Consider the following 23,905-nt stretch of genomic DNA (forward strand, 5'->3'; position numbering starts at 1 on the left):
CTCCCAGGTTAGTGCAGTGCTGAGATACAGTGGCTCTGTTTTGAGATTGTTTTTGTTTTGAGACAGGACTTCACTGTGTAGCCCAGGCTAGCCTGAAACTTGCTATCTAGACCAGGCTGGCCTGGAACTCAGTGATTTGCCTGCCTCTGCCTCCTGGGATTACCATGCCCAGACTTCTTTTGTTTATTGACATAGGATCTCATTCTATAACCCAGGCTGGCTTTCAGCCCACAGCAATCCTTGTTCAGCCACGTGAGTGGTGGGATGTCAGACATACACCATCATGTGTGGCAGTTTTGTGGGTTTGCGATGACAGATCTTTCACACCATGTGTACAGAAATGAAATCTGGATGCCACTGCATTCCTCCCTCCATCTCTCAGGGAGACAGATAACCTCCTGCCTGGACCAAGATGGTGCCACATTTTCTACCCAGAGCCTGTCCTTACTAAACCCTTTCAGCAGACCTCAGTAAATCCCTTGCTTCGGGTCCTACCCCTGCCCCACCCTTTCCTGTCTCCACACTCTGCCAGTGGACTAGCAATGCTTGAAGGGACCCCTCCTTGTGGTCTCCTTGTAGAAGTGACACACACACCCTTCTCTTGTAATTTCACATTTTAAAATGTGATAGAGGCCACCTTACACTCCCTCTTCCCATCTGCACCTTAGAAAACACTTCTCCAAGCCAGGGATGGGGTCCCTCACCCAGATGGGCCAGAGATTTGTCTCCAAGGCCTCTGTCCACTTTCAGTCCCTCCAGTCTGGGGAAAAAAACCTGTGAATTTGTGTTAAAACCACAGTGTGGAGCCTGAGCACAACCTAGCAGATAAAGATGCTAGCCGAAGAAGCCAGTTTAATCTCTGGAACCCATGTTTCAAAAAGGAAAAGCCAGGTGGGTGGCATGAATCTGTAATCCCAGGGTTAGTGTTGTGAGAGAGGAGGTGGGGACAGCAAGCTTGTGAGCCAGCTAGTCTGGAGGGAGTGGAAGGCCAGAGCTGACCCCTAAAGGTCGTCTGACTTCCACATGCTCACCGTAGCACAAGCGAAGCCATCTGCACAAACCCACACACACACTGCACAAGCACAAAATTAACAAGTAAAAATTTCAAAATGTGTGGGAGGGAGCTGGTGTGGCAGGTGGGGGCAGGGCAGCTCGGGGAGAGTGCTTAGCCAGCCCTACAAGGTCCTGGGTTCCATCCCCAGTGCAGTCTCTATACGAGAGGATGACAAAGTCACAGACAGGTAGGACTGTGTTCTATGCACTGTAATTAGTGTAAGGTTGTTTGTTTTTTAGACAGGGCCTCAAGCATCCCAAGCTGGCCTTGAATTTACTGTGTAGCTGAGGATGACCTTAAACTCCTGATTTTCCTGCCTCAGTTTCTCAGGTGCTGGAATGACAGGTGTGCACCACTGTTGCTGATATATACAGTACCGGGGATTGAACCCAGAACCTGGTGTGCTTTGTGCACACCCACTGAGCTGCAAACACTACCACCTCAGCCCCATTCTCAAATTCTGGTCTTGATTTGTGCTCCAAACACACACACACACACACACACACACACACACACACACACACACACAGTAGACTTGAGAAATGATTGAGAAAAGCAATGTGGACCCTGATCCCTAGTGGCCCCTAGTGCAGACAGCCACTGTCTGCCTCTGGCTGTGGCTGGGAAGCCGGGAGCCACAGCTGTATTCATATTAACATTTCATGATGCAGAAGGGAGACCCTTAGCCAGCCCCTGGCAATCCAGAGCTGGAGGGACTGGCGCGTGGCTGTCGGGGGCTCAGTGGCTGCTGGGGCATGCTGTTCCCTGCTCCAGCCCTGCTCCATGAATGGAGAGGCTTTGCTTTGGGCTTTTCTGGAGTGGAGGCTCATCTTTAGCTCTTTTCCTCCGTGGGCCACATCTGTGGCAGGAGTGTGTGTGGGAACTGCTACAGGTTCTGTGGTTTTTCTTGGAGCTTTGATGTTCCGTGGATCTGACACTGTGGATGTTAACGTACTTCTTGGGCATTTTAATAAAATTTTTTAATGGTTCAGCTTTCCTGTTGCCCCCTGAGACTGTTTCTCACCCATTCACCTGTCTGGTATTATTGACTGTGTTTCTTTGAAGTAAATGGCTCATGTAGCCCAGGCTGGCTCAGAATTCCCTATTTATCCAAGGATGATCTTAAACTCCTGATTGTTTTTGTTTGGAAACAGGGTTTCTCTATGTAGACCAGGCTGGCCTCGAACTCACAGAGATTTGCCTGCCTCTGCCTTCTGAGCACTGAAATTGAAGGCGTGCACTGCCGCATTTGGTTTATGGGATGCTGGAAGCTTTGTGAATGTTAGCAGAGCACTCTACCAATTGGGCTACAAGCACCCCACCAGGTGAACCACAGCTGCAATTTGAGCGTTATCACAAGCCATATACTATGCTATGTGCAGAGCAGAGGAAATAGGAATCCCTTCCTCTTTCTTCTCCTCCTCTTCTCCTCCTCCTCCTCTCCCTCCTCCTCTTCTCCCCCCTCCTCCTCTTCATTTAGTTAGTTTTTAACAGTCTCACTATGTGTCCCAGGTTGACTTTGAACTCAAGATCTTCCTGCACTTGTCTCCCAGGAGTAGACCTGCATGCCAGGCGAGGAGGGTGGAATGGAGACACAGCATGAGCTAGACTTGGGGGCGGGGAGATGGCCACAGTTTTGAAAAGACCAAAGTCATCCTATAGAACGGTGATTTATTTGAAAACATGAAGGGGCTGGACAAGAGTACTGGTGAAGGTGCTTGCGGCTAAGCCTCTCGGTTTTAGTTCAGTCCCTGGATCACATGGTAGAAGTAGAGAACCACAAGGGGACCATGAAGTGAATCCTCTCCTCCCCCCCCCCCCCCGCAAAATAAAGAAATGTCACAAACAAAACATAACCAAGGAGAAAATGGTGAACAGCAGCCTTCAGCAATCCACGTCCTTACTGTGAGCACAATGTGATCCAATGCCTCATGTCCATGCCATCAAGACACTCCGATTGTGACAGACTGTATCCTGGAACTGAGAGTCTAATAAACGCTTCCTCCCTTCATTTGCTATGGCAGGCATCTGGTCACAGAGAGAAGAGAAGTGATCCACACACACATCTCAACAGAGCAGGAGTGTGCACACGCCATGCCCCAGCACTCGAGGCTCAGGCAGGAAGAGCAGCCTGGGTTACACATGACCCTGTCAAAGACAACAAAAGCAGGAAACGAAAATACATGCTGCTACATGAGCTGGAGAAGAGCAGGTATGGACAGCCTGCCAGAGGTGCAGAGTTAGGGGGCTCATTATTGATTGGTTGTCTTACTCTGTAGCCCATACGGCCTGCAGTTCATAGCAATCTTCCTGCTAAGTAGTGAGATAAGAATTGTGAGCCCAGCCAGCTACAGGGAGAAACTCACCAAAACAGCCAGGCGGTGGTGGCATACTCCTTTAATCCCAGCACTTGGAAGGCAGAGGCAGGTGGATCTCTGTGAGTTTGAGGCCAGCCTGGTCTCCAAAGCTAGTTCCAGGAAAGGCTCAAAACTACAGAGAAACCCTGTCTCGAAAATCAAAAAATAAATAAATAAATAAATAAATAAATAAATAAATTTTGTTGCTACTTCATAACTATAATTTTGCTGTTATGAAACATAATATAAATATATGTGATTCCCAAAGGGACCGAGACCCACAGGTCAAGAACCACTGCTGCAGACCAAGTTGACCTTGGACTCAAGAGATCGGCCTCTGCTTCCGGAGTGCTGGAACAAATGTTGGGTGCCACCACGTGTGATTAGGGTGCTGGGACAGCATGTGTCAGGGTGGGTGACATTTTTCCATCCCTGGAGTGGGTCCAGCTTCTGAGCTTTCTCTTCCTGTGTAAAGTCCCTGTTCACACTGGTGAAGGGAAAGAACCACCTCTTCCCTCAGCCAAGAATGGCCTGGCGCATTTCCCAGAGTAACCCTGATTGGTCCAGGACTGCATGAATGTCAACCACTGAGACTCAGGCCCATCCTCTGACCACTTGTTACTAAAAGAAAAGGAAATAAATAAGATTTACAAATAAAGATTAGGGCTGGAGAAGCGGCTTGGTGGCTGAAAGCACCACTGCTCTGGCCGAGGACCGAGGCTCAAACCACAATCCAGACATCGAGTTGTGGGGTCAAACTCCCTCTTCAGGCCTCCAGGCACATAAGCAGTGGAGACAAAACACAAACACTTAAAAATAAATGAAAATTATAGATGGCTCCCTCAATTCTACAACCAAGGCCTGACTGAACACATTTTTGAAATTACAGAATTATTATTATGGACACATCTCACAATGCACTTGAGGATGTCAGAGAGTATCTCATAGGGTCCTGGTCTTGACCCCTGGTAAACTGTTCCACCTTTTTATGTTGGGCGGTGGGACTGAATGAGGGGAGCTGTTTCCAGCCCAGCCTAAGAAGTCCACTACACTTAGGACAGAGCGTGACAGCCATGTTTCTCATTCATCAAAAGGAACAAAGGTTTATTGAATGCAAGGCTGCAGGCTGCACTGTGGTACCTCAGAACAATCCTGGTTCAAAGCAGAAAACAGCCTGGATAAGTTCTATCACTTGGTCACACATTTTACAACAAAAGCCCACAGCCACTGGCTTCCAGACTCAGAGATGGGTTTTTGCAGAAATAGATGGGGCAGGCAGGGGGCCACCAGCAAGGGTACTTGCTGCTCCAAGCAGCACCTTGGAGCTGGGAGCTCCTGCATCTGGGATGGTCTGTCTACAGTCTGCGAATGCTGGTCCTGACTCTGGAGCACACATGGGTCCTTCGAAATGGTTTGGTGTTTTCAGGCACATCCCACCCTTCTTCATCTCCAAGGAAGGAAAACTCTGGCATGCGCAGTGCCACAGCCTGTCTCTTCACCTGTCGGGCGATCATTTCAAACACTGCAAGGGCTGCGGTGGTGGCTGGTGCTCAGCTGCTGCCTGGCATAGAGTTAGCGTGCAAATGAGCTGTTGCAGACAGCTGCTCCAGAAGCAGAGCCTTATCTGAGCCCATCTGAGGAACACAGCAGGCGGCTGCAGTCAGAGGTACTCTGCCCATGGCAAGAAGTTCCTGAGAGCTGCAGGTCAGTTGTCATGGAGACATTGATGGTCTCTATGGCAACAGCTGGGCAGGACTGGACCCTGGAGGGAAAGCCTTGGAGGGACAGGTGTTCTGTTACCTTGGACACCAGAGTTTGGTCTCCATGGCAACAGTTGTGAGGTACAAGCTGTCTGGGGGTGGGGCTTGGACAGCTGAGAAGAGGCAGAGATGCACCTTGGGAAAGGGGCGGCTTGTTTCCATGGAGAGGCCTGGAGACACGAAGGCTAGGTCACCCTGAGGACACTCAGTGGGGAAGATGGTCTCCATAGTAGTCCATCAGGATGGGGACAGCCAGAAAAGGAATGGTGGGTGTCTGGGCTCTAGGCTAGTGAGAAAGGAAAAGTGTGGTAGCCATGGTTACAGAGGAAGGGAGGATGTACCATTTCGGTGGGGGTAATAGGTGAGACCTATAGTGGGTGCACTCTAAGAAGCAGAGCAGCATGTTTCTACAGCAAGTGAGATTTTTTTTAGGGGTTTCGGGTTTGAGGGAATAATCTCTTTGGTGACAGCCTCAAGGAGCCTGGGAAGGGACATTCAGGCAAGTCTACTCTCTGGCCAGAGAGATACCTGAGGGGTAGGCATGGCCACTATTCCTGGGAACCAACTGGGGACATTCTCCCATGAAGCCAGAGGTGTTGGGGCTGTCCTCCATAGTGACGAGGGACAAGAAATTACCTTGGAAACTTAGACTCTCTGAAAGAGTGGAAATACCCAGCCTCTGGGTTACCTGCCGGCACAGGGCATGGTCACCTTGTGACCCACGGTTTTCTGTTTCTTCACCAAGTGATGGGGAGAACTCAGTGGACAGCTGACTGTCCAAGACCAGTTTTCCAGCTCCTGGGAAATGCAGAGGCTTTGTGTGGCCAGTCTCCAGTTAACCCTGGGGGTCCAGCCTCCAGGTGAGTGAGGGGACTGTTTTCCAGGAGGCCACAGAAGAGTGGTTCATCTTTAGGAAACCGTGGGGTCCTGCTGGTCTACTGGGATCCTGGGGGTTGGGAGAGAGCATGGCTCTTCTAGACAAAGTCTGGAAGATGGCACATCCATTGTCCAAAGAAGAAGGCTTGGCCACTATCAGGCTATCTCAGAGGGTGGCATAGTCAGCGACCAAGGACCTCAACAAGTGGGTCAGTCTGCAACGCACTGCAGGGTAGGTACATCACGTATCCAGAAGACCTCAGAAGGTGTGGTCAGTGTCCAAAGACCACAGGTAGCTGAGTCAGCCTGCAGCGCACCACAGGGGTGTGTCGTGTATCCAAGGGATCTCTGGTGCATAGTCTGTCTTCAGGGGGTGTGCAGGGCCCCTGGATCAGCCACCAACATCCCCAAACGCCCATCTTCACGGTCCTAGACACGCAGCGGAGTCCAGGCAGCCGGATCCCTCGACCCTCCCGCCCAGCCTCCTCCGCCCGCCCAACCCCAGCCCCAGCCTCCTGGAGCCGGGTCTGGGGCACCTGGAGCGCGGTAGCAGTAGACGCCGAAGAGGCGTCGGGAGGCGTCGGGGAAACCCAGGCTGCGCACGCCGGGCCGAGGTCCCCCGCAGCGAATTCGCGGATTCACGATGGGGTAGCGAGCGCTGCCATCGGCCAGCCAGCCTGCAGTGCAGCGGTCCAACAGTTGCAGCTTCCACGCGGCGAACAGCTGCCCGACCTTGGCCACGGTTGCACCCCGCGCCGCGCAGGCGCGAGCCGCCCCGGCCAAGGCCACCGGCCGCAGAGGCTTCAGGAAGAACACGCGGCCTGCGGGACCCGGGGGCGTGTCAGCACAGGACGGGGCTGGGCCCGCTGGGCTCCTGAAGCCTGGAACTCCCAGCTTCGGGTCCATCCCATTCCCTGCCATCGGCTTCTGCCAGTGCGGTACCGGTGCCATGTGGCATTTCACTGCCCCCCTGTGGCAGCCCTGGAAAATCTCCTTCCTATAGTAGTGAAGGGCAAGCAAGGAGGAGGGGGCGGGGCCTGGTCACTTAGGGAGTGGGGCTGTTGCTCTTGGAAGCAAGGTCTATGTGCTTCAAGGAGATCTGAGTCCATTGGGCAGGCCTCCTATTTGGGGCGAGACCTATGTTTGGGAGAAGGTTTTCGCCAGTGGACCGAGCCTATGTGACGGAGGATGTGTTCTTGGGGGCATGGTCTTCACTTTTGAAATGGACCTCCAACCACGGGGTAGGCCCTATGCATTTCGGACAGGTCTTCCTCTAGGGTTCAAGGAATATGCGCTTGAAGTGGGCCTCTCTTTTTGAGGCAGAGCCTACTGTGTGTGTGTGGAGGGGGTGTCTTTACTCAAGAGCCTGTGCCCTTAGGAATGGGGCCTATGCTCTGGTCTGTGTTTCTAAAACAAACCTCCCTCCCTCTGCCAGGCCAGTCCTCCCCCAAGACTATGCACTTGGGGTGGGTTTCCTTCTAGGGGGCGGGACACATGCGCTTGGGGAGGACCTCCTTCTAGGGACTAGACCTATACACTGGGAGTGGGGCCACCCTCCGTGTGTCAGGGCCTGTGCATATGAGGTCGGTGTCCCTTCAGGGCGGGGTCATTTGAACTTGAGGGATAGGCCTCCTTCCTGGGAGAGGGCATAATGCTTAGGAGGGAGGAAAGCGGGCAGGGTTCCCTTCAGGGGGTGGAGCCTATGTATTTACGGATGGAGCCTCACTTCTTGGGGCCGGTATCTTTCCAGAGGGGCTGGGTGTAAAGACACGCTTCTTCGAGGAAAGGGCTGAACTCACCAGGGAGGTTGGACGTGAAGCAGAAGGCATCATAGCGTTCCTCAGCGTTATGGCGATAACCGTAGTTGCGCACACCGCCGTTGGTGCCTCCACTAGCTCCAGTGCTCCCGGCTCCGCCACAGGGCTCCCGGACCTGGCTCACGGGATACTGCACGGAGCCATCGCGTAGCCATCCCGCATTGCACCAGTCCAGGCCATCGCGCCAGGCCTCGTGCAGCTGCTCTGCGGACGCCAGAATGCCATCCTGCTCGGCGCATGCGCGCTGTGCTTCCGCGAAAGTCATCTTGTAGCGGCCTCCACGCGGGTGATAAGGGAAGACCACGCCTAGAGGAAAACCAATGGGAGTCTGTCAGGGTACCCCGGTTTCTCATGCACCTTACATGAACCAGAACCTTCCAGTTCATTCTTCTCTCTGGCCCTCAGACCTGGCCACACCTCCAGCCAACTCACACACATTACGGGTCCTTCAATTTTCGCTTGGGACTTGTCCCCCCTCCTTAACATACTTAATCATGCCTACTCCTCTTCTACGGTCGAAGACCTTTGCTCATGCTCTTTATACCCTTCTTCACCTGCCTAAGTCTTATTCTATTCAGCCTTCAAAACTCAACTCCGACAGGGTTTCTGTGTAGCCCTAGCTTCCTAGAACTAGTTTGGTAGACTAGGCTGGCCTTGAACTCACAGAGCTCTACCTGCCTCTGCCTCCTGAGTGCTGGGATTAAAGACATGCGCCACCACCGCCCAGTAAACTCAACTCAACCCTCCTCAGTCTCAATGTTCTGACAGCCCAACAGAATGGAATCCTTCCCAAAGGGACGATGGAGCTGGAAATGCCTGTTCCTAGCTCAGGATTCCTCTACACTGGCCCCTGAAAAGCTGGGTAGAGTGTTGAGTTCTTTGGTTTGCCAGTATTTATATTTAAAGTGCTTCTGTTACAACTTCTGTGTGCTGACTCTGAACTTGTTTCTGTGCCTAAGGACAGGGCTTGGGCTGAATCACATGCTCTCAGCGATCCCAAGACAGATGTTAAACAAAGCTGCAGTGAAGAACCAGAGCTTGATGGACAAGATGTGGAATCTTCGCCAGGACCCTCACTCATTGGCCAGGGCAATGCCGAAGACTTCTTGAGACTGAGCTCATCTCCTGGTTCATAGCTGTCTACCTTGGGGATTTGGGGGAATTAAATGAGAAGCTCCAGAGAGCCCTTCAGCTAAGTGGCTGGCAAACAGAAAGCATCTAACGAAGACAGCTACTATTATTTGCCATTGTTAAAATGTCCAAAGAGGCCAGTGAAATGGTCTTGGAGGGTAAGGGCATTTGCCACCAAGCCTGATGAATTGAGTACTATTCTAGGACCTACTTGGTGGAAGAAGAGAGTCCATTCTGTAAGTTGTTTGTGACCTCCATGCAAGCACCATGGTAGGTACACACCCAGATGCATACACCCACTATAAATTCAATAAATTTTTCTTTAAAGACCATGAGTTCGCTGGGCGGTGGTGGCTCAGGCCTTTAATCCCAGCACTTGGGAGGCAGAGCCAGGTGAATCCCTGTGAGTTTGAGGCCAGCCTGGTCTATAGAGTGAGTTCCAGGGCAGCCAAAGCTGTTACATAGAGAAACCCTGTCTCAAAAAAACCCAAAAAAAAAAAAAAAAAAGCAAAAACAACAACAAAAAACCCACTTTCTTCAGGCCAGGCGTGGTGGCACATGCTTTTAATCCCAGCACTGGGAGGCAGAGGTAGTTGAATCTCTGTTAAGTTTAAGGCCATCCTGTGGGTTCCAGGACAGCCAGGGCTAAATAGTGAGACCCTGTCTAGAAAGGGGGAGGAAGAGAAGAACTCTTGCTTCTCTTTCAAAGGATGATGAGAGTTCCCCCACATTGACATTAGGAAGTATACAACCACCTGTAACTCCAGCTCCAGGGGATCTGAGGCAAGATGCCTTGACCATGTGCACACACATTCAAACATATACATATAAATAAAAGCTGTAATAAACTTTTTTTTTTGTTTTTGTTGTTGTTGTTTTTTGTTTTTCGAGACAGGGTTTCTCTGTGTGGCTTTACTCCTTTCCTGGAACTCGCTTTGGAGACCAGGCTGGCCTTGAACTCAGAGATCCGCCTGCCTCTGCCTCCCGAGTGCTGGGATTAAAGGCATGTGCCACCACCGCCCGGCCTGTAATAAACATTTTTAAACGAACTAGTCCCCTGCTCACTAAAATCTCTACCATGTCAACTTGATTTGGTTTGTCCCCTTTCTCCTCTGCCCACGCTTCAGTCACCTTCCAGGTCCAGCTTGACCATGCCGGCGTCATCCTCTAACTCATTGGTGACCTCGCACTCATAGCGTCCATAGTCCTGCAGGGTGACATTTCGGAGGACCAGGGAGGCGTCCCCAGGGCCGTCGTTCTGCAGCTCAGCCCGCCCTCGGTAGGGGCCGAAGGCTCGGTGCTCGGGACCCAGAGCCACGAAGACATCGGCGAAGGCCAAAGGATCTACTACCTTCGTCCACTTGAGGCGGACGCCGTCTTGGCCGTGGGCGGACGCCTCGTAATGGTAACGGCAGGGTAAGACGATGGTGCCACCGCGGTGGCTCACCACCTGCCCGGGCGCCGTCTGCACCACCACAGAGCCGGAATCGCCCTCTGCGGGGCGACCAATCAGGGGTCAAAGGTGCAGTAGGGCGGGACCCAGGGAAGGGATGTAAGTCTGGGGTGAGAAAGGAACTCCGAAGAGACTGAGTGTTGGGGACCACCGCAACCCGCCACCACCCCACCTCCATCGTTGGCTCTTGGCCACAGCGGTATGTTGCGGGGGCGGGGGCGGTGGGAGCGGGGACGGGAACTAGAGCTACGCTCAAGACTTACCCAGCACGTGCACGACTTTCTTCCTACCACGCTGCGCCCCGGCAGGAACCGGGACCAGCAGCAGGAGTCCCCAGGCGACGGCCCAGAGCGCGCGGGGACGGAGGGCCGCCGGAGCGCACGCCTGCGGGCACAGGAGCTGCGCGTTGCGTTCAGCTGTACTGCCCCGACCCTCAGCAGCTCGTCCTGCCCTCCCCAAAGGGGTCTTAGCCTCGGAGCTGCCCGAGCATCAGAGGACTCCTCTCGCCTCCCTCAGGTCCCCGCCCCCGCTACCGGAGCGCACGGGAGGGGGAGCAGCAGCCCGCACCCGGGCCGCAAGGTTATCTGAGCGCCAGGAGACTGCAGCAAGCCCGGCAGCGCGTGCGGGGGCTGGGGCCAGTGGGACAGGTGCGGGAGGAGGAGGGAACATCGGGCTACTGAGCTAGGCCAGGAGAGACAGCGGGAGAGAGACATGCAGACCCAGAGACAGAGACCCAGAACAGAGACCCAGAGACAGAGACGCAGAGACTGAGATGTAGACAGAGACCCAGAAACAGAGACGCAGAGACAGAGATGCAGAAAAAGACAGAGACTCAGAGGCAGAGGAAGGAGAGACGGGTGGGGAGAAACGGAAAAAGTAAAAGTGAGCACTCTCCCCTCCCCTCAAAATAAAGGGTAGACATTGAGGGGGCAGAGAAGGGGAAAGTGCCAAAGAAAGAGAAAGAAGAGGCAAGAGGAAAACAAAAGAAGGCCAAGAGAGGCAGTGAGGAGAGAAACAGCGACAAAGCCAAGATCGGGACCCCAGTGCAGCACAGCACTCACCATCCTGGTCGCGGCCCCCGCTGAGCGGCCCGTAGCTTCCCGACTGCGCACGCGCACAACGTTCTGGCCAGCTGGTCCAGAGGGCCGTGCAATCCCGGCGTCTGCCTGCAAAGGGAGGAGGACGTGTGAGGTATTAAAGGTGCAGCGCGTGCTCACCGCACAGCACGGGATTGGGGGGGAGGGGGAGGGGGGAGACCGGCAGCCCCGGCGCTACTGATCTGGGAACACCGTGATAGTGACCTTGACCCACCACGACTTCCCAGCTATGTGGATTACCTTAGCCAGCGGAGTCTCTCAGGCCCCAGTTTTCACTCCACCCTTGGGATGGCAGGTGTGCTGCAGCCCAGAAGTATGATATAATCAACCAATGAGCAGATGGGTAAACGGAGGCTAGCTGGTCAAGCCCCTTAACCAACTCTCCCAGCTCCTGCCAGCTCAGGGAAATCTCAAGCCCACCAACCTCCCTGCCACCTATACACACTTCATTTTATGGTGGTGACTCAGTCCTGTTACCCACGTACTCCGGGGAAGAGGGAGGAATCAGTAGTTCAAAGTAATCTTCCACTACATATCAAGTTTGAGGCCAGCATGGGATGAGAAGGAAAAAAGGGTGCAGGATTGGCTAGCCTGGCCTCTCTACCCAGGCCATGTATCAGCTGGAGGCTTGGGCTGAGGCTCAGCTGGAAGAGGGCTCACCTTGCATGCATGAGGTCCTGGGTTCCATCCCTAGCACAGTATAGCAAGTGTGGTGGAACATACCTGTCATCTCAGCACTGGGGAGGCTGAAGCAGGAGGATTAGGAGTTCAGAGTCATCTTGGGCCAGTTGTAGTGGTGCATGCTCGTAAGATATGCTATAGAGGCAGAGGCAGGAGGATCATGAGTTTGAAGCCAGCCTGGGCTACATATTTGGTGCTGTTGTGGCTTACACCTAATCCCAGCACTCAGGAGGTAGAGACAAGCTGATCTCTGTGAGTTTGAGTCTACATAGTGAGTTCCAGGACAGCCAGAACTAAATAGTGAGACTGTGCTTCAAAAAGCAAATTGGGGGAGAAGTTACCTTAGGCCACATTGAGAATTTAAAGCCTGATTGGGCTGCATAAGACTTTGTTGCCAGGTGGTGGTGGCACATGCCTTTAATCCCAGCACTCGGGAGGCAGAGCCAGGCAGATCTCTGTGAGTTCAAGGCCAGCCTGGACTACAGAGTGAGATCCAGGACAGGCTCCAAAACTACACAGAGAAACCCTGTCTCGGAAAAAAAAAAAAAAAAGAAAAAAGAAGAAGAAAGAAAGAAAGATGGAGTTGGGGATTTAGCTCAGTGGTAGAGTGCTTGCATAGCAAGCGCAAGGCCCTGGGTTCGATCCTCAGCTTAAAAAAAAAAAAAAAAAAGACTGTCTTCTACAGAGTGAGTTCCAGAACAGCTAGGATTACACATTTTTTTTTTTTTTTGTCAAAAGGGGGAGTGGTGCTGGAGAGATGGCTCAGAGGTTAAGAGCACCAGCTGCTCTTCCAGAGGTCCTGAGTTCAATTCCCAGTACCCACATGGTGGCTCACAACCATCTGTAATGAGATCTGGCGCCCTCTTCTGGCCTGCAGGGACACTGTATACATAATAAATAAATAAATCTTAAAAAAAACCAAAAAACAAAAAAAGTAACTGGGAAAGCCAGTCATGATGACACAGAATGTGTTCCTAGAACTCAAGAGGCTAAAGCTGGGGGATAGCAAGTTCGAGGCTAGCCTGGGCTCCATATCCAGACCCTATATCAATTTTCTGAAATGATAGAGTGGATTAAGGGCTGATGAGCCTGAGTCTGCTGTGCATTGGCAGGAGCAGAGAGATGGCCTGATCAAGAGGTCTGGCCGGTTAGCCTCGTGTGTCCATCTGCTCACTGGGTAGTCATCCTGGAAACCCGGGCTCCAGCAGGCACCAGAGATGTGCGTATCCTCCAAAAATCCTATTCCAGCACCAAGACCCAGAGGGCATGTTCCACTCTTGCCCGTGCTGGCTGTGCCACTCGGGTAGACCTCTCAGCCTGTGTGGATCTCCAGGCAAGGCAGGGCTTCCTGTGCCTGGGTTTCTACTAGAAACCTGGTGAATGGTTGATCCTGGCCAGAGCACTGGGCCCCAGTCACCCCTAAACTACCCCCTCACCCAGTTTCTAGACTAAAGAACAGGAAATAGAGAACCCTTTCCAGCCATTTACTGCCTAGCTAGCCTCAGTTGCCCTGGAAAGTGAGCTCGTTAGGCTGGAGTTGTTCCTAACTCAGCTGTGCCCAGGTATGACGTTCTGATCTCAGTCTAGAATGTGGAGGCTTGGTGCGGCAGTCTGTTCACTGGGTCCCTAACAACGCCACCATTTGGTTATGTTGCATTCTATGTGTGTGTGCTGTGTGTTTGTATTACACTTGTGTGTGAGTTCAGGTGTGTGTAGGTCAGAGGGCAACATTAGGTGTCTTCCTTACTGATGGCCTTCTGTTTGTTTGAAACAACCTTGACTGGCCTGGAGCTCATTGTGTAGACCAGGCTGGTCTTGAACTCACAGAGATCCACCTGCCTCTGCCTCCTGAGTGCTGGGATTAATGGCATGCGCCACCACAGCCATCAGTTTCTACCTGATTGGGGGCAAGGTATCTCACTGAACCTAGAGCTGGATGGCCAGTGAGCTCTGGGGACTCTTTCTTCACTCCCTTACTCCTGTGCTGGCTAGTCTCTTACATCGTTCCCACAGCAGCTGGCATTTATGTGGGTGTTGAGGATTTGAACTAGGGTCTTCATGCACTTTGCTGACTGACATATTGCCCCTGACCCTTTTATGGGTGGAGGCGTGAGAATGTAGTACAGGCTGGTCTCCAACTTGCTGTGTGGCCAAAGACAATCTTGTGCCCTGATCTCCGGCCTCCACCTCCCCTGTACTGGGGTGACAGATGCGTACCACCATGCCCAGTTAATGTGGCACTGGGGACAAACCCAGGGCACCAATGACAACTCCAAAAGCACTTTACCAACAGCTGCATCCACAGCCCCAGATGTGCTGTGACTTCCCCATTTGACCTCAAGCATGTGTCTCAACCCTTCTGAGTCTGTCTTCACATCTGGAACATAGAGCTGTGCATCCCATTGAGAGGCTGACTGTGAGTATCCTGGCCATCTGACTCCTGACAGTGGCTGTGAGCACCCCACCTTCCTCATGGGTACAAGAAGATGGTCCCTTGCTCCAGCTCCCTGAAACACTCAGGTGGTGATGTCCTAGACATCAAAAAGGGCTTTTATTAAAAGGATGGGGGGAGGTGATGGGTAAATTCCAGGAGAGGGCATTGGAGTCCTTGTGGTCTTTGGGTCTCCTATGCTCCTTTCTGGCCTGGATTGCAATTCACCCAGATGTCCATCCAGCTTTAAAAGGGACAACCCATTCTTGGAGGGCAAGGCCTACTGCACAGGTAGAGTGCCTAGCAGAGGAGTGCACATGCTCACTGCTGCTTCTTGCTTTGGTCCTGGGGTGCCAAAGGCCGTGCTTGCATGAAGAAGGCAGGCCGCCACAGGCAGCGGAAAGCCAGCAGGTGTGGACCCAGCGCAAACATCACGTTGCTGAGAAAGAAGGTGGTCCAAGTGTCCTCGGGCACACGGTAGGTGAAGGGTGTGCGCAGGTGCATGGAGGCCCCCATGTGTGAGAACTGCGCCTGGCGGGGGGAGAGGGGGCAGGGAGGAGCACAGGTCAGGCCAGCCCTCTCAGGCCACCACCCACTGCCATGTCTTCTTCTTTCCCCAAAACAATTGTTTAGCGATAAACATCCCTACCTCTGACATGGATCCCATTCTTCCTCCTCACAAGTGTTATCACGACTTGCAGAGACTTCCTCTGTCTTGGCTGGGTCTAGGCTACCTAGACCCTTCCTACCCAAAACCCCCAAAATAGCTCTGGGCCCTCCAGTGCTCAAACACCTCCTATGGCTCCCTGTCTCCCTTCACATGGCTAGAGCCCAGGGTTCAAAGTCTTCAACATCCAGCTCCGATTTCTCTTCTTTCTCTCCCTTGATGTTCTATGCTGTTCCTGTTTGAGGTTGACCTTCCCTGCATATATTTTCGTAGGTCACACCCTCTTACCACTCTGCAGTCCTTCTCAGTCCCATCCTTCCTTCCTTCCAGGTTTCTGTTCGTTAGTTTTTGTTTTTAAGTTTTAGATGGGGTTTCTCTGTTTAACAGCCCTGCTGTCCTGGAACTTGCTCTGCAGATCAGGCTGGTCTCGAACTCACAGAGATCTGCCTGCCTCTGCCTCCTGCCAAGGTGCTGGGGAATGTCACCACACACAGCTCATTAGTTTGTTTGTTAGTTTGTTTCCAGTGCTGGGGAATGGAAGTTATGGGCTTGCACATGCTAGGCAAGCCCTGTACCACGATTCACACACTAGCATGGTTCTTTTTAGCTCTGACCACAGAGTTTGGAGCTACCTGTGGCCTAAGGGTTATGTACATCCAGCCATCTCCTTCACAACAGGGAATTCTGGAGCACTGGGCCTGGGGTCCATTATCACTACCCCACCCCTTACCTGGCCAATGGCTCCAGCGAACACCAAGGCCCAGTCCGGCAGCCAGGAGCAGCCAGGGAAGGTGAGGGCATAGGCAGCCAGGCAGTAGAAAGGTAGAGCATAGAACAAATACATCAGCATCTGGGGAGACCATAGACTATGAGAACACAGGTAGGGGCTCTACAAGGGGCTCCTCTCTTCCTCTAGCCGATCCTCCCCATCACACACAATGAGTTACACTTAGCTGCCAAGATGGTGCAGAACTCTGGCCTACCAAATTGAAACGCCCTATTTCCAAGGCTAACATGATTGACGGGGCATATGATTCAGGCTGTGCTAAAAACAGAGCCTCAATGAAACACGTTCTTAAATCCTAGAGTTCCCAAAGGGGTGAGTGAAACCCCGGAGTGCTTCTGGGACACATGTTCACCACCTGGATCCTGCCATACCTGAAGTCTACATGTGCATCTGCCTGCTGGCATGGGCTTCAGGCAACTGCTTCAAAGAAGTTTGGGCCTTCCCTTCCACCTGTCCTCTCACCTGCAACTTTGGGTAGACCACAGGGTCCCGCAGGTATGGCTCATATTGGTAAATGTAGATGAAGCAGGCGTCTGTGGGACAGTCAAGTACCACCTAAGACACATAGATAACCACCATCCATCTCAAACCTCTCACAAGGCTCCTCCCCTCTCCAGCTCCCAAGCCAAACCCACACCAGTCACCCTGGTCCCTCTCAAGCCTCCCTAGTTCTCTCCCTGTGGCTGTGGATTCATAACAAGAAAGCTGAGGCTGTGGGGAATAGGCATTTGTCATGAAACCTTCATGTTGGACTTGGTGAAGAACTTTCTCGGGTGTCAGAAGAATGCTGTCCTTTTGGCAATGAATAAGGAAATAAATGTGGGTGAAGGCTAAGGAGGGAGACTGGAGGCAAAGTGGGGAGGCAGCCGAGGCAGACTCACCAGGCCCCGGAAGAGCGTGAAGAACGCAGCCAGGATGAGATACACAACGAGTATCAGGTCAGCTGGGCGCTGGAGAAGGCCTTTGTTCTGCTCCTCCTGTACCTGCCCCAAATGAGAGCGAGCAGAGCTAGCCAGAGAGACCTGGAGTCCAGCAGATGCCCAGTAAATGCTCCCTCCCTCTATCTTCTGAGAACCAAGGAGGCTCTCCCAAGTAGACAGTTGTTTATTCTTGAGCTTACATAGGCTGAGCAAGTGTTCTACCCCTGAGCCATACTCCTAGTCCCTCACTAGGGGGATCCTAGGCCAGTGTTGAGCCACATTTGATTCCTTGGAGTTTTGAGAAAGTCTTACCATAAAACCCATGCTGGCCTTGAACTCATGGCAACTCTGCCTCAGTCTCCCCAGTGCTGTCATGATAGGCATGAGCCACCATACCCCTGGCTTGACACAAAGCCTTTGACCCAAAGCCACTCACAAGCGTGGTGTGGCAGGGCACTCACCATGTCAGGGGTGCAGGAGGGGGGTGCACAACACTGGCTGAAGATCCTCACACCAGCCCAGCATGGGACCAGCATGTATAGGATGGCTAGGAAGAAGGCAGGTCTGATCTCTGAACTGTATTTACCTGCCAGCATGGGGAGAGCATATGATTCAGGAAGATCCAATGGCAACTGGGCCACGCAGGAGCCCCACCTGGACATCTGGAGTTACACTATGCTTGCTGGAGCTCTCCTGCACTCCGTGGCTCCCCAGCATGCTCCCTGCCCTGGCCTGGCTGAGTTTACCCCAAATAGAGTCCTGACACTTGTGAGGATATCTTAGTCTCCCATCGAGTATGTCTCCTTGCTTATCATTTACAGAGCCATCTTAACATTGGGGCTTGCATTCTGCCTCCAGGATCCACCCTAAAACTCCCTTCCTGTGTGAAGAGCATTCTGGGAAACCCTTGACATCACGGCCAGTATCCTGGAGAAGAAGCAGGATTAATGTTGTCCCCCCTTCACTTCCATGAGGAGTGGAAGTCGAGGGGGTCTTGGCTGCTTGCTGGCCAGGGCACTATGTTACTAGGTCTTCAGACACGTGGAAGGGTAGAGTCTCAGAGGCTGTGTCCTTACCAAGGATGTTTCCTGGGAGGAACACCAGGAGGCTCATGGCGAAGGACCCCAGCCAGTAGAGCCCAAGGTTCCGGTACCTTTTCCTGGGAAGCGATAGAGAGTAGCTGTGGACCACTAACTCGCCATCTGAGGCCCCTGCTGGGGCCCACAGGCCCACCTTGACTCTTCAGCTGGGTCTCTCTTGGACTCTATTTATGGTAGCTGAGGATGGAATGTGGGTCCTGAGCATGCTCAGTATGTGCTAGGATGGCACCTCACACAAGGACAGTAAGCACTGGGAATGGCACCAGTGGTTCAGAAGGTGTGGGTCTCCAGTCAGCCACACCTGTGGACAGTCTCCGGAAACATCTTCTAGCCATCCATGGGTGATCATACCCCTTCTCAAACACTTCCGGCCCCCCAGTGACCTGGGACCCACCTGAGGAATAACTTCCTCCTGGGTTCCTAGTCTCCTGTCTCCCCTCACCTTTTGCGGATGGCACCAGCCATGGCCAGATAAAGTAGGTAGTGCACAGTACCATCCCAGTAGCAGATGAAGATGCCATGTGCTGTGCGTAGGTAGGGCTCACCCTGTGGGCAGGAGTGGGGCTCAGGAGCATGCACAGTGGGGCCAAGACCACCCCAGCCACCCTGCTCTTGGTAGCCACCACCTACCTCCTTGGTGTAGAAATCCATAAAGCCCATCATGTAGCCATCTTCTTGGAGTGCAATGACAAGGTCCACCACCGAGGTGAAGGAGAAGATCTCGAAGACTGGGGGAGGGGGAGGGGTGGAGCTGAGCAGGTGAGTGGCTGACCGGCAGGACTAGGGCCAATTGTGGGTGTGGCTAAAGCCAACACAATGGCAGTCTGGGCCTGTGCAATCTCAGCTTCTGTTCTTTTGACACAGGGTCTGAGTCTGTAGCTCAGGCTGCTCTTGAACAAATGGCAATCCTCCTGCTGCAGCTTCCCAAGTGCTGGGATTACAGGCCTGAAACACTGCACCTAGGTTTTAGCTCAGCTTAAAACTGGACTTGAAACATCAGGTCCAGGATGAGGTGACCAGGCAATGCTCTAGGCCCAGGCTGTACATAATAGCATCTCATTCTACATGTATGGAGGAAACACAGCCCAGGTGTCAGAAGTCCCTAGTCTAGAGCCATACAAGGTGCCAATGTTATCCCAGCACTCAGTACTCAGGGTGGAGGCATGAAGATCAGGAGTTCAAGGTCAGCCTGGGCTACATAAGTGTGTGTGTGGCCTCGTCTGATCGGGGAGACATAATTGCTTCTCTCTGGAGTTCCAACTCTGAAAGAGGATGTCTTCAGAAGTTTCCCAATCTAATGTTCCAGGCCCTCTGAGTTTTACAGTTTAATGGGAATCCTTCATAGACTGATGGAGGTCCTTGGTTGGTCCCAAGTCTAGAATGCCTTTTCCCAGACAGCCCTGCTCCCCACCACCTCCCAGTGACTCACCAGCATAGAGAGGGTCATAGGTGATCTCCCCATGAGATAGGCTGTAGACGGCCATGAAGAGCAGACCAAGTATCAGCGCACTCATCAGCACTGCGCACAAAGGCCTATGGGGGTAGGGGAATGCCAAGGGAGGACATGCTTGGGTGAGACCTCCTGGAGGAGTTACTCAGGAAGTACTAGCAAAGGAAAATGAAACTTGCCTTCCCATTCAGTAGCTTCTTCCTTAGGAATGCTACTCAACAAACTCCTACTCATCCTTCAAGGCCCATCTAGATTGCTCCCCCTGGAAACCCTCCCTGATTTTCCTGCCCCTTCTGTTAATTCCATCATTAGCTCATTCATTTGGATTTTCCTGCTCAGTCATTGAGCAAGGCTCACCCCTCGTGGTCAGACTCAACCCCTATGGGGAGAGTTTCCAGTATTCCCTGAGGCTCCCAGTTCCTCCCAGCTAAAGTCCAAATGCCTCCATCTGCTCCACCCTATCCTTGCCCAGATCTACCCCGCCGACCAGATAAGACAGGTCAGCTAGTTGCAAAGATAACAGAATCCAAGTCTCTGGGCTTCCCTGCACACAGCTGGACAAACAAACCAAAACCCAGAGAGGGGGCCTCTACCTGTCCAGTCCACACAGCAAGGTTTTGTCCAGTTCTCCTACACTACCCAGGTCCACAGTTCATGAACCTCAGCCTGGTTTTACCTAACCAGCAATGCCAATCAAACACCTAACCTTGACACTGCACAGAACTTGTGATCCTCACTCATGACTACAGTGAAATTTAGATAGAGGGAGGAACCTAGGCTCCCATAGTGCACTTGGCTCACTCAGATCCGGGAGACAGATATTGGTACCCAGGAGTCAGACCTATGGCTAAAGCCTCTCTATCCCATTGTTTGGGTCCCCTGAGCTTTGGAGTAAGGAGCTTGCTAGACCTCCAGGGTCTGTCTAGAATCAGAAGACAGGGACAGGAGTGACCACTCCGTGTAGGAGAAAGTTACTCTAAGCCTGAGAAACAGGCGATGGAACAGGGCATGCGTGCCAGAGGAGCTGGGTCAGTAGGGCTTTATCTAGGACAAAACTTTGACCCTAGCCGACTTTGGAACCTGCGCGGAGTGCATCCCTGAAATACCCATAAGCGCCCCAAACAGTAAGGCTCCACATTATTTTCCCCCCAAAACCCCACCACAGCATCCCCTTGCCTCGGCGAGGCGGGAGAGGGATTTCTTCTTGCATGTGCATCCCCCAGGCCCAGCTCCGACCCTCTTGGGCTCCACCACCCTTCATCTACCCTCTAGCCCGGTGGTCCTCGCGGACGAAACGCACTGTGAGAGCGCCGAGATGTGGTTGAGCGCGTAGGACACTGGCAGGGCGCCAAGAGACATCGCAGCGGTCTTGCCGGCCAGAGGCGGGATGTCCATGGCGGCGGTGCCCCGACACCAGCGCGGCCTCCGGGACGCTTGGTTCCGCGACCGCAGCGAGTCTGAGCTCTGGGGTGCCAGGAACCTGCCCCGCACAAAGGTCGTCCCGCGCAGAGCCTAGCCGCCAGCCTTACTGGCGCTTGTATTCCGGGCCAATATGCGGGGCCCCGCCCCATGAGACCCCGCCCACCAGCTCCCGCCCTCTGTCCGATCAGCGATTGCACTCCCGTAGCCACGCCCCTTACCTCAGATCAGTTTATAGCTCCACCCCCAGATCCTATTCTCAATGCGGCTGAACTGTAGCCACGCCCCTTCACCCTAGTCCACAAGAGCCACCCCCCCCCCCCCCCCTCACAGCTTTTTCTCTGCTGTGGCCACGCTCCCAGGCCCTACTCACAGCGGCTGCAGGACGGTAACAACGCCCTGCACAGCTCCCTCCGCAGCCCCTCACAACCGCTACATAGCTGCAGCCAAGACCCTTACCACATAGCCCTACCCTTAGCTCCGCCTCGGCCTCTCACCGTCCTCAACTCCTGTTCTTTTGTGCCATGCTCCAAGCAACAGGTCTTCCTCTTTGGATTTGGGGGAGGGAGATATTGGGGAGATGGGTATGTCTGTTTGAGTGCAAAGACCGAAGGAGGAAATCGGTGGGGTGTCCTAATCACTTTCTTTCTTATTATTTTGAGACAGGGTGTCTCACCGAACCTGGGGCTAGGCTGGCAGCCAGCCAACAATCCCCCATCCTGTGGTCATCTTCAACAACACCTGGCTTTTTACATGAATAGTGGGAATTTGAACTGGGTCCTAATGTTTGCAGAGAAAGCTCTTACAGGTGTGGATCACCATGTCTCCTTTTCGTACCTCTGCCTTCTTCGACCTGACACACTGATATCACCACCTGAACATGGAGAGGAACCCTGTTTAATTAAAGATGTGTCTGTGTGCGTGTGGGCATCACTCCCCATCTATTCCTTTGAGGCAAAGGTCTCTCAACGAACATGGAGCTTATTTTTCTTGGCTAGGCTGGAAATCAGCAAGTATCATCCTCCTCCATGCCCCAGGAACTGTCACAGGTGTACTGGGAGCATCAAGTTGTTGTGTTCTGGAATCTGAACTTTTATCCTCATGCAACAAATCTTAACCACTGAGCCTTCTTTCTAGTATCAGGGACACTTTGGAGGCTTTAAATTTAAAAATTTTGTGTATGGGTATTTTGTCTGCATGTATGTCTTTGCCCCATGTGCCTTTAGTGGCCTTGAAGGAGGCCTTGGGTCTAAAGTTAACGATGGCTGTGACCCTCTGTGTGGGTGCTGGGACCTGGACCCTCTGCGAGAACAGCCATGGCTCCAGCTCAGGTTTTTTTTTTTTTCTCTCTCTATCCCCCACCCCCCCCCCCAGAGCTGAGGATCGAACCAGGGCCTTGCACTTGCTAGGCAAGCACTCTACCACTGAGCTAAATCCCCAACCCCAGGCTTTTGTTTTTGAGAAAGGGTCTCACCAAGTATCTCTGAATGGCCTGGCTTTAAGATCCACCTGCCTCTGCCTCCTGAGTGTTGGTATTGAATACACTACTATGCTGGGTCTTTAAAATTGATATTTTGTGTGCATAATGTAGGAATGGCAAGCATGTGCCACACTTCTGTGGGCAAAGATCAGAGGACATCTTGCCTACTCTGTGGGTCCCTGAGACTGCACTCACGTTGCTAGGCTTGGCAGCTGGCACCTTTACCCATTGAGCTATCTCACTGACTGGCTCTATGTATGTGCATATGTGTACTGCTGGGTGTCCTGCTCTATCACTCTTCTCCTTTGAGACAAGGTCTAACTTTGAGTAGAAATTTCAGCTAAGCTGGTGTTCAGTTTCCATTCTCTTGTTTCTGTTCCCTGCAGTACTAGCCATATCTGACTTCCTGCATGGACACTAGGATTATAACTCAGGTCCTCATGCTTGAGCATCAAGTACTGTTTGTTATGTGACATCTCCCCAACTGAAAGGGACCCCTCCCCACTTTATTTATTTATTAATTTTTTTTTTGGTAGCACACACCTTTAATCTCAGTACTTGGGAGTCCCACGCCTTTAATCCCAGCACTAGGAAGGTTGAGACAGGAAGTGATATGGCTGGGCAGAAAAAGGAACATAAGACAGGAGACAGGAGTTTGGCACCCTAAGGACTCAGGGGGACTCAGTCTGAAGACTCCTGGAGACTGGATCTTCCCTTTTCGGCTGATGAGCTGGTGAGGTGAGAAGTGACTGTGGCTTGTTTCCTCTGGTCTCTCAGCATTTACCCCTGGCTCTGTGTTCTTATTATAAACCAATTAGGATTTATGCAACACTGGGGAGGTATGGGAACACTTATTATTTTTTTGGTTTTTTTTTTTTTTAAGATTCATTCATTCATTCATTCATTCATTTATTTATTATGTCTACAGTGTTCTGCCTGCATGCTTCCTGCACGCTTTGCTTGAAGGCCAGAAGAGGCCATCAGATCTCATTATAGATGGTTGTGAGACACCAGGTAGTTGGTGTGCCTTTAATCCTAGCACCCGGGAGGCAGAGGCAGGTGGATCTCTGTGAGTTCGAGGCCAGCCTGAGCTACCAAGTGAGTTCCAGGAAAGGCGCAAAGCTACATAGAGAAACCTTGTCTCGAAAAACAAAAAAAACAAAACAAAAACAAACAAAAACCAAAACAGGTTATAATCCAAAAGTCCAGGGTTATTTGAAACTGGAAAATATTTTCTGTAGAAAATTGTAAAAAGTGTTAACATTTTCCAAATAGCCCTTTTAAGCCAAATAATAGCTGAATGACACACATATTGATTAGATCTGGGATACAGAAGAAACCTGTCTTCATCTGTTCAGAGCTATGTTTTACTTAAGTTGTGTGAGGTTCCTATTCATCTTCCCCTTCACTGTTCCATTTACGGCA

At 52.3% G+C, this 23,905-nt stretch overlaps 1 protein-coding gene and 1 long non-coding RNA gene across 3 annotated transcripts; one reads left to right on the plus strand and one right to left on the minus strand.

Annotated features, from left to right (window-relative positions):
* Window positions 1–4,487: 4,487 nt before the first annotated feature.
* On the minus strand, window positions 4,488–21,140 carry LOC118597817 (hyaluronan and proteoglycan link protein 4). Of its 2 annotated transcripts, XM_036209519.1 has the most exons (13): window positions 20,882–21,135; window positions 19,561–19,664; window positions 18,762–18,859; window positions 18,574–18,677; window positions 18,108–18,190; window positions 17,493–17,617; window positions 16,993–17,094; window positions 16,574–16,666; window positions 11,510–11,614; window positions 10,712–10,832; window positions 10,127–10,489; window positions 7,847–8,170; window positions 4,488–6,868 (listed from the first exon to the last, which is right to left on the minus strand). In XM_036209519.1, the coding sequence occupies exons 1-13, from the start codon at window positions 20,974–20,976 to the stop codon at window positions 6,477–6,479; spliced, it is 2,109 nt and encodes a 702-aa protein (XP_036065412.1). In that variant the 5' UTR covers window positions 20,977–21,135; the 3' UTR covers window positions 4,488–6,476. The 2 variants fall into 2 exon arrangements, with proteins under 2 accessions (XP_036065412.1, XP_036065413.1); XM_036209520.1 differs by lacking the exons at window positions 4,488–6,868; window positions 7,847–8,170; window positions 10,127–10,489; window positions 10,712–10,832; window positions 11,510–11,614 and adding exons at window positions 14,759–15,188; window positions 16,055–16,174 and having other exon boundaries at window positions 20,882–21,140.
* LOC118597818 lies at window positions 15,028–17,796 on the plus strand. The gene is made up of 3 exons (XR_004946897.1): window positions 15,028–15,134; window positions 16,411–16,606; window positions 17,625–17,796. It is a non-coding gene; the product is annotated as an uncharacterized LOC118597818 (long non-coding RNA).
* Window positions 21,141–23,905: the final 2,765 nt, after the last annotated feature.

The sequence above is a fragment of the Onychomys torridus genome, chromosome 17 (genome assembly GCF_903995425.1).
Source record: "Onychomys torridus chromosome 17, mOncTor1.1, whole genome shotgun sequence".
NCBI classification, from domain to species: Eukaryota; Metazoa; Chordata; class Mammalia; order Rodentia; family Cricetidae; genus Onychomys; species Onychomys torridus.

Coding starts and splice junctions, on each gene's coding strand:
- LOC118597817 (XM_036209519.1), bottom strand. CDS start 20,976: ATGGACATCCCGCCTCTGGCCGGCAAGACCGCTGCGATGTCTCTTGGC. Junction 18,191..18,573: donor GCTGGTGCCATCCGCAAAAG/GTGAGGGGAGAC, acceptor ATCGCTTCCCAG/GAAAAGGTACCGGAACCTTG. Junction 8,171..10,126: donor GGTCAAGCTGGACCTGGAAG/GTGACTGAAGCG, acceptor GTTTTCCTCTAG/GCGTGGTCTTCCCTTATCAC.